This window comes from Nansenia antarctica (assembly GCF_963989245.1).
Source record: "Nansenia antarctica genome assembly, chromosome: 3".
Taxonomy (NCBI): domain Eukaryota; kingdom Metazoa; phylum Chordata; class Actinopteri; order Argentiniformes; family Microstomatidae; genus Nansenia; species Nansenia antarctica.
Genome location: NC_137688.1, coordinates 1,379,560 through 1,390,120, shown reverse-complemented (window position 1 = coordinate 1,390,120; position 10,561 = coordinate 1,379,560). Strand labels below are relative to the sequence as shown.

General features: G+C 44.0%; 1 protein-coding gene across 1 annotated transcript in view; it reads left to right on the top strand.

Annotated features, from left to right (window-relative positions):
* The first annotated feature begins 685 nt into the window (after positions 1–685).
* The window catches only part of snx4 (sorting nexin 4), a 55,005-nt gene continuing 45,129 nt past the window's right edge, over positions 686–10,561 (top strand). The window contains exons 1-2 of the mRNA XM_080526638.1: positions 686–793; positions 3,693–3,817. Coding sequence (XP_080382764.1) covers positions 701–793; positions 3,693–3,817 — 218 coding nt within the window. The 5' untranslated portion in view covers positions 686–700. The remainder of the gene's footprint in view (positions 794–3,692; positions 3,818–10,561) is intronic.

Here is a 10,561-nt window from a genome sequence, read left to right as displayed (position 1 = left end):
ATTGCATGTTCCACTTTTGCATGCATTCTTTCAGACAATATTCAAATTCAAATGCAATTCTAATGATTTGCATTTTCATTTTCATGTACCTGATGTGCACATTCGCTGTCAATATTAAAATTATAATGCAAAGCCATTTGACATTTAATTTTCAAAGTCATGCGCTGCTTTGTAGCTGACAAAATTCAAAAGTTCATTCTAATGTGCAAATGACTACGCAATCCCAAAATAGCATATTCATTTGCCACTTTTGCCTGCGTTATTTGAGTCAATATTCAAATTGTAATGCAATAATGTGATAAGCAATTGCATTTACATGTTCTAGGAAACACATCCGCTTTACAGCTGACAAAATTCAAACTCTAATTTTGTCAGCTACAAAGCAGCGCATGACTTTGAAAATTAAATGTCAAATGGCTTTGCATTATCATTTTAATATTGACAGCGAATGTGCACATCAGGTACATGAAAATGAAAATGCAAATCATTAGAATTGCATTTGAATTTGAATATTGTCTGAAAGAATGCATGCAAAAGTGGAACATGCAATTGCAATCTTATATTGCATTAGCATTTGAATTTAGTCTACTATATGCTTCCATAGTCGTCCACCAGCTCTGTCTCATGACTCCCAGAGCGCATAGAGGAAGTCGCGTCGACCGACACAGTAAGTTAGTAAATTGTTGGAAAAGTGGATTAAATGATGGCAGATTCGGGATCCCAGGAAATAGCGGTGATCGGAAACACCGACATCACCTCCTCTGCAGAATTAGAGAACAACATTAAGAACACGGTAGTATTACAATGATTGTTTTGTTTTGTTTAAAAAAAAATTTTTGACATGAGATTGAGATAGTAGTAGTAGTAGGCTTAGTACACACAGTGAGTTGAGTTGTCGCGGCCCGGTGAATCCTCGGGACTTTCGCATGTGTAATGTGCAGCTGATACCTACCATCTCCTACTGACCATCTACTACTGACCATCTACTACTGACCATCTACTACTGGCTCGTCTAAGTTAGATCGAGATTTAGAAGTTGCTTTATTCATCTCGGACGAAGCCCTGAGACATAATATAGACATATAGACATATAGACATCTGTGTGTCGCAGTGCCATTCCCTTCCCTTGCTACACAAAGGGTTGACAGTGTTATTATTATTATTATTATTATTATTATTATTATTATTATTATTATTATTGTTCAGCAGAGAGATATACGGAAGCCGGTTTCAACAAAAGCAAGGATAACTAGATAGATCCCACGGGGTTGGCGATGTGGAATGGCTATATTGTAGCCGACCTCTCGGACATCATTTAAAATATAGACAATTAGGCTACATTAGACAGCAGTTGTTGTTGTTTTTCAGTCTTTCTGACTGGAGACGACCGTCCATGCCATAGCGCCTGGCAGGCTCAGCCCTACACTACATGACATGTCATATGATCAGCCCTACATGACATGTCATATGATCAGCCCTACATGTCATGTCATATGATCAGCCCTACATGTCATGTCATATGATCAGCCCTACATGACATGTCATATGGTCAGCCCTACATGACATGTCATATGATCAGCCCTACATCATATCAGCCCTACATGACATGGGTGTCCTCACCCTCCTTCTCAACTAAAGATTCTCCATTGAATGTGTGATTTAGTGCAGAACTAGACTTAATGTGTCCGGAAAACCTCCTTATGTAGGCTATTTCAATATAATTCACGAGGCTTTCATCGAGATTTCTCTGAAAGTTTCATCGGTATCAAATTCTTTGTCTGTTTAATCGGTAGTGATCAAGAGAATGAGATCCCTTGAGAAAGACATTTCATTTACAAAATGCTGTTTTGGTTCCAAAAAGTGCTTTCTAAAACGGAGTGTCATGGGGCAACACTCGTGTTATGTCGTAACTGCTCAAGGCTATTACTACGAAGTGACCTAAGCGAGTTACTGAGCGAACTTTGACCACATTTATAACCCAAGTCACGAAGTTGACTCACTGGAGTTTAGCCTGCTAGATTCCTGCAGCAACTTGTCCTGAAACTCTAACCTGCTCCGGGACACCTTATCCTGAATGTGTGCCCTATGCCACATGCCCAGGAGCATCCCCCCAGTGGCAAATAATTACATCTTTAGTGTGCTTGCTTCAGCAAGTCCAACTATTGTTGTTGTGGTTGTTGTTGTTGTTGTTGTTGTTGTTGTTGTGTTTGTGTTTGTTGTTGTTGTTGTTGTTGTGGTTGTGGTTGTCCACACCATTCCAACTTTAAAACTTTCAGGTCTAACTTGTGGTCTAATTTTTCTAATTCATTATACTTTTTTCAGTACTCATTGTACACTGCAAGTCCATTTCGGGGATTATATTATTAGGGAGGATGTCGTTGTTTGGAACTTGTGAATTTCACATCAGTAGCCAGATTTGACACCTCTACTACTACATGTAGGCTAGTGCTTAGCCTGGGTTTTTTTTTGATTGATTGAAAACTTTATTAGAAGGTTTGGTACATGAAAGTACATATTACATACAAGGTCAAACTAAAAGGATAAAAACCCAAGAAAGCCACTGGCTTATTTCAATTGGGGTCCTTGATTTTCAATTCATCGTTACATGTAAGACAGACATAAGAAAAGAACTAGTACTATCTACAAGATAAACGTACATCCATCATGGGAAGAACAATACAACAAAACATAAGGTATGTACAGCGGGTAGGACAGGTGGGGACATACACCACAGGTGGGGGCGGGGGACAAAACACAAAGTATGTACAGTGGGTAGTTCGGGTCTTTTAATCTGATTTTTGTTTTAGAGGGTCCAGTTACGGATTGCAGCCTCCTGTAAATGTTTTTTGAGAGTGGTTTTGAAGGTGGGCAGTGTTTTGCACTCCTTTAAGATTATAGGAAGGGCGTTCCACATCTTTACTGCATAGTTTGCAAACGAGTTTAAACCCTTGTTTGTGGTGCAACGCGGTTGAACGTGGTTCGTGGAGCTTCCTCTGGTGTTGTATGTGTGGACGTTGTTCACTTTTAGGAAGTATGTTGACAGGTACTTGGGTGTCTTTGTGGTGTAGCGTATCTTGAAGACCAGGCCCAGTGCAAGCTGCTGCACTCTGTCAACTACTCGTAGCCAATCAAGGCTCAAAAAATGAGCAGCGGTTAGATGTGTCCTAGGGTTGAGGCCTAGCAGAAGCCTAACCAGTTTATTTTGGGCTGTCTGGAGTCTTGTTTTATGGGCCTTTGTGGTTCTATAGTACCATGATGTTACGGCATAGTCGAAGTGACATTGAATGAGAGCTCCTGATAGGGTCCTCAGTGTGTTTTTACTGACAAGTGAGGATATCCTGTACAAGAATCTAGTTCTATGGTTGGTTTCTTTGCACTTTGTTTGGCCCAAAACAGCGCTCTACACCAAATGTTCTTTATCATGTGACCTTATTCCATGACGGCTACCGATTTTATCACTTCCATTTAGCACATACTGGATATGTAATCCTTGTGATAGCAATGTGTTGTAGTATACAGGGCTCTCAAGTCGCACGCATTGGGCGTGAGACACACACGCATTTCAACCCGTTCACACGCCGCATTTCAACCCGTGTGTCTCACGCCCGGTGCTGCGTGAGACTTGAGAGCCCTGAGTATAGTATTGTGAAGATGCCTCTATCAAATAGTAGTTTGATGTCCTCCTCCTGTAGATGGTTGAAAAAGGCTCCGTCCTCAGAAGGAAAATGGAGATCTCCGTTGCAGAGGCAGAGAAGAGGACTGGGAAGAACTCTGTCAACATTCAAGAGACATATTCTGTTTACCTCATTGAGACAAGGTAAAGTATTTGGCGTCAAATCAATGCAGAAAAGGGGCGCTTAGGTGGCGTAGCGGGTTAAGCGCTGACCATGCAACCGCAGGGTCCCCCGTTCGATTCCGGCCGCGGGGACATATCCTGCATGTCATCCCTCCTCTCTCTCTCACCCATCCTTCCTGTCTGAATCTTCACTGTATCTATCGATAAAATGAAAAATATATGAGTGGGACTGCCCCACTCTGGAAAAATAACTTTAAAAAATAAATACAATCAATGCAGAAAAGAGGTTTGGACACCAACTGTATAATATTCTTAAACTTGGTAGTTAAAACCTTGACACATTATTTTATTTAACAAATGTATTTGGTTGAGTTTAGTTGGTTTAATACCCTTTAGTCCATGAGTGACTAAACTGTGTTCATACACAAGCACAAGCCTGATAGAATACAGTCCAGTATTAAACATAACAATTCCATATTGTACAATCCAACACACATAGAAGTTGTGTATAGTTCTGTAACGAAAACAAGAAAACCTGAGTTTAAAGATACCCAACGGCAAATTAAAATCATTTAAGAATCTCTCAAGCCCGCGCTTGAGTGTATTTGTTTGTGATGTTAAAGGGAGAGTTGTTGATACATTTCTGAATAATTTTCCTTTCCCTTTGTGAGTGTTGAATAGACTGTGTGGATCAGTGGAATAAAATAAAAAAACATATTTTAGTTTTAGGCTCTGAGGCAACAATATGAAAGTCAAAGCCTACAAAAATATTCACAATGGCGTAATTTGGCCGTATTCCCTTTATAGTCCCTTAGTTATAATGGGGTGTTCTACTGTCTGTCATTATAGTATTTAGAATGTATTTGTATTATTTATTAAGTGGTATATTTAATTATTTCAAAGTCTTTCAAAGAACAATCAACACGTTGGTTCTGTTCGGTTATGTTTACATAGATACTGCCACTGCCTATCACATTCCATTCGCAGCGACACAGACACTCGCACCATGGCTCAAATTAAGAGCTGTTACAACAAGACATTAAGCTAATCACATGGCTAACGAGCTAGCTGTGATGAGAGTTCAGCTAAGGTGTTTGTCAGCCTGACTAGCTAAAACTGTAATCCAAGACACTCAGTTGGAGTTTACAGTTGGTGCAGTTGTAAGGAGATAGCTCATCTTGAACTGAAAGCTCCTTGCTATTTGAGGCATGAAAAGTATACAGTTAGGTCCACTCCGTTGTGCTCTGAGGCTGTGCTCCACACAATGGATTTGAAATGAAACAATTGACATGCATTTGAAATGCAGACTTTCACCTTTAATTTAAGGGGTTGAACAAAAATATTGTATGAAACATTTAGGAATTGGAAAGCATTTTTATACACAGTCCCCTATTTTCAGGGGCTCAAATGTAATTGGACAAATTAACAATCTTAAATAAAATGTACATTTGTAATACTCTGTTGAGAATCCTTTGTAGGCAAGGATGACCGCCTGAAGTCTGGAACCCATGGACATGTTTTGTGTTTCCTCCTTTGTGATGCTTTGCCAGGCCTTAACTGCAGCTGTCTTCAGTTGTTGTTTGTTCGTGGATCTTTCTGCCTTTAGTTTTGTCTTCAGTGAAGTGAAATGCATGCTCGATCAGGTTGAGATCAGTTGATTGACTCTGGCCATTGCAGAATATTCCACTTCTTTGCCTTAAAAACCTCCTGCTTCACAGTACACATGGACAATCAACTTTGCTGAATTTGTCTGATTCTGAGCAGACAGAATATCCCTAAACACTTCAGAATTAATCCGTCTGCTTCTGTCTTCTGTCACATCATCAATAAACACTAGTGGGGTGCTTAGGTGGCGTAGCGGGTTAAGTGTCGACCATGTAACCGCAGGGTCCCCGGTTCAAATCCCGGTCGGGGACATATCCTGCATGTCATCCCTCCTCTCTCTCTCTCTCTCTCTCTCTCTCTCTCACCCATCCTTCCTGTTTAATTCTCCACTTTATCTATCAATAAAAATGAAAAATATGAGTGGGACTGCCCCACTCAGAAAAAACAACTTAAAAAAATAGAAAATAAACACTAGTGACCCAGTGCCATTGGAAGCCAGGCATGCCCATGCCATCACACTGCCTCCACCGTGTTTCACAGATGATGTGGTATGCGTCGGATCATGAGCCGTTCCAAGCCTTCTCTATACCTTTTTCTTCCCATCATTCTGGTACAGGTTGATCTTAGTTTCATCTGTCCAAAATATTCTGTTGTGGGAGTGCGTAGAAACGAGGAGACGGTAGACAGGCTGTCGAGTCGGACGTTTTACTTCCCAAAATAACAGTGCAACAGCATAGTGTACCCATAACTTCACTTCAAACTCTCATGTCTGTAATAGGAACTCTAAACATTACCCAGAAAGCCCCTGGGTTGAACTCTCAACTCCTTGTCTTAAAGGAGCCGTACCTCCTCCCTAGTCTAGAGAATGTCTTATGTACATTGAGTCAGCACACTGTTCCAGAACTGGCCTGGCCTTTTTCTATGTTAATCTATGTTAATCTGGCCTTTCTGTTCTTGAGGTTTATAAATGGTTTGCACCTTGTGGTTGTGCACCTCTGTGCTCACATGAAGTCTTCTCTTTATGGTAGACTTAGATATCGGTAGGTATTAATGACAATAAAGACCATTCATTCATTCATTCATTCATTCATAGACTTAGATATCGGTAGGCCTAACTCCTGTTCTTCATGTCTGGATGTTGTGAAGGGGTTTTTCTTTACCATGTAGAGGATCCTGTGATCATCCATCACTGTTGTCTTCCGTGGACGTCCAGGCCTTTTATTGGTGCTGAGCTCACCAGTGCGTTCTTTTTTTTCTGTTTTTAATGTACCACACTGTTTCCCACTCCTAATGTTCCCGCTATCTCTCAGATGGATTGTTTTTTTGCTTTTTGCAGGATGGCCTGTTTCACTTGCATTGAGAGCTCCTTTGACTGCATGTTGTGCGTTCACAACAATAGCTTCCAAATGCAAATGCCACACTTGGAATAAAATCTATATCAATATATATGGACCTAAACGTATATACATTATGATTTTGCCTTTAAAACAAGGTGAAATGGATAGAAAACATGTTGTTCTAGAGCAATCTGTTAAAATCCTAAAACAGTCTATATGTGAATTCCGGTGCCCCCACGGTTGAAAAACGTCTTTCTTAAGTGCCCCTTTTGAGTGGCAAAAATGCCCTTTTGAGTGGCGAACATGAGAGGACGTGCCCTACTGGTGCCCCTCCAATGGTCTAAACTTGACCATGGGCCCCCACAGTTGAAAAATGTCGCACTAAAATGCCCTTTTCAGTGGCAAAATGAGAGGATGTGCCCTATTGGCTGCCCTTCCAATGGTCTAAACCTGACCATGTGCACTGATGGGGTCCCATGTTGTGCAGTAGGTGCCCTTTTTTTCTTTTCGCCCCCCCTTCCCTTCAAACAGCCCGAGTCCGCCACTGGATAGAATACATCACGTTTAAAGAAAACCCAACCGACTTTCAGGTTAAGGAACCAATGTGATTTTGTAATTGGTGAACATTACCTTTAAACAATGATGTAACATCTTTCACTGGCCACTAGAGGGAACTGTCTGATGCTATTTATCCACCGAAATGAGCATTCTCTCCACTACTCAGTGAGGCAATATGGGGTTAATTAATTGGCTACCACTGGGTTAGCGAGCCAGGTAGCGACGGGTGGAGACCCAACAATGATCAATAAGGACAAATGTTCCCTCTGACATTTACTTTTACATTTTAGCAGCATTTAGTTAGCAGACGCTTTATCCAAAGCGACTTAGCCTACTACAAACACATTTGACTAAGTAAGCGAATCATCTGTCCACCAGTCACAGCAGGAGACAGTCATCTATGCTCAGGCGGCCTGGGGGCCATTGGCAGTCGTCGTGCTAGAAGAAGGAAGATGTTTTTTGTTTGTTTTTCTTTTCTTCTTTCTTTTATTATCATGACACTGGGGAAACTGTACAGTAGGGGGGGGGTAGAGGGTTAAGTAGACGTCTCAGGAGGGACAGTTGAGGTTTAGCCTGAAGAGATGGAGGTGTTCAGTCTATGGCGGAAAAGATGGGGAGTGATTATGCACTTTGTGACAGCAGTGGGGAGCTCGTTCCACTAGCGGGGAGCCAGTATAGTGAAGGGTAGCGTGCAGTGGCGGACTCAGGCTGTTTGAAGGGCAGTTTGAAAAGAAAAAAAGGGCACCTACTGCACAACATGGGACCCCATCAGTGCACATGGTCAAGTTTAGACCATTGGAAGGGCAGCCAATAGGGCACATCCTCTAATTTCGCCACTCAAAAGGGCACTTTAGTGCGACGTCTTTCAACTGTGGAGGCACATGGTCAAGTTTAGACCATTGGAGGGGCACCAATAGGGCACATCCTCTCATTTTCGCCACTCAAAAGGGCATTTTTGACACTCAAAAGGTCAAAAACTTAAGACAGACGTTTTTCAACCGTGGGGGCACCAGGAGGGGCGGTCGCCCCCCCCTGAGTCCGCCAGTGGTAGCGTGACTGCTACATCCGCGTAGAGGCGGTGGAGCCAGTCGGCCATACTGGCTGGTGGAGGAGCGGAGTGAGCGGGCTGGTGTTTGGGGGGTGACCAGGCTGGTGTTTGGGGGGGGGGGGGGGGTGACCAGGCTGGTGTTTGGGGGGGGGGGGGGGTGACCAGGCAGGTGTTTGGGGGGGGGGGGGTGACCAGGCTGGTGTTTGGGGGGGGGGGGGTGTCCAGCGTCCTAACGATTCCCACCGTAGTTGGGGTAGACCACGCCCACACCACGCCCACGCCACGCCAACTTCTGGAATATGTAGGGGTGTTCTCTGTATCTTGTTCTTCCGCCCCGCAGGTCGTTCCGCAACCCCATTGGATTTTAGCTTGTGACATAACACGGGGTGCACGATTAGATATAGGTTACCCATCTCTGTATGCAACTCGGCGGCGCTGAGTTTGCCGCGGGCCAACGGTCAATGTTCGCCGCGGGCACGGCCGCAAGCGGCCGGGCGCGGCTCTCATTGCAAGCGGCCGGGCGCGGATGTGTGTGGGTCCTTGTCCGGAAATAGTCCTATACCCCCCTTTGGGAGCGGCCGCTCAATATGCCGCTCCCTGTGTGTGCCCCGGCCATATCCGGGTCTGGCGAGACCGGGATTCGATCCCAGTCCCCGGTGGGCAGCTTGCACCAGTGGCTAGTGCTTAGACCGCTACGCCACCGCAGAGCTCTTAACGTCTCCTTTTTCAGCCTTTTCTTGAATACTTTAATCGTGAAATTAGGAGAGTGCGTTGAAGTAGTCAAGATGGGAGACGACCAGTGACTGGTCCAAGAGTTGAGCTGCTTCTCTCTTTTTTTTAAAGTATTTTTTTCTGAGTGCGGCCCCTCCTATTCCCACTCATATGTTTATTTTTAATGACAGATATAGTAGAGATTATGACAGGAAGGATGGGTGAAAGAGAGAGAAGGGATGACATGCAGGATATGTCCGCGGCTGGAATCGAACCGGGAGCCCTGCGGTTAACGCTAAATCCACTACGCCACCTAAGCGCCCCTTGAGCTGCTTCTCTGGTGGGGAATGGACGTGTCCTTCTCATGTTGTAGATGAAGAATCTGCAGGAGCGTGCTGTCAATGTGATGTTCGCCACACAGAAATTATGTGGTTGTCAAGGATCACTTAAAGGTTCTTGGCTGTCTGAGAGGAGGTTACAGTAGAGTTCTCAACTGTGATGGAGAAGTCTTGGAGAGGGCAGACTTTCTCAGGGAGGAAGAGTAGCTCAGTCTTGTTAAGGTTGAGCTTGAGGTGGTGGGCTGGCATCCATGCAATATCAGCAAAAGCCTGTTGCCGCAAGTGAGTGGGTGGGGGGGGGGGGGGGGGCGGGGGGAGACAGGAAGAGTTCAGTGTCGTCTGTGTAGCTGTGGTAGGAGAACCTATGTGAGGAAATTACTGAGCCAAGAGACTCTGTATAGAGGGAGAACAGCCCTAGGACGGAGCCCTGGGGGACCCCAGTGGTGAAAGCTTGTGGAGGGGACAGCAATCACTGGTAACAGCGATCAGCCAGGTAGGAAGCAAACCAGGAGAGTGCAGAGCCAGAGATGACCAGTTCTGAGAGGGCGGAGAGAAGGATCGGGTGGTTTACTGTGTCAAAGGCAGCAGACAGGTCCAGGAGAATGAGAACAGAGGAGAGGGAGGAAGCTTCAACAGAGTGGAGGGCCTCCGTGACAGCAAGGAGAGCAGTCTCAGTGGAGTGCCCAGCCTTAAAGCCAGATTGGTGAGAGTCAAGGAGGTTGTTCTGAAGGAGACAGTGAGACAGTTGGTTGGATACAGCGCGTTCAAGGGTTTCAGATAGGAAGGAGAGAAGTTGGTTTCTTGAGAAGAGGCTTGACTCGACACAACTACACAACGACACGCTGTTTTAAGCCAGATTAAATTCACTTATAAGTCTAGTGGGAGATTCTTCAAAAATTCTTCTTCTCTTAACTTAGTCTGACACCACCAGAGTAGTAGTGTTTGCTATGCAAATATCTTTTTATATTTTGTGTGGAATGATATCAATCAGATTTGGCTTTTTTTTTTTTTCTCTGCTTTTTTGTGTTGTTCCAATGCAAACAAAATAAATAAACGTGAATACCAAAGCATTTGTAATTGCAACAATTTTCTGCAATGAAAGAGGCGTTCCTCTACAGGACGGCCCTACAGGACGTTAGCTGAGTGACCTCAGGAGAGGGGCGTGGTC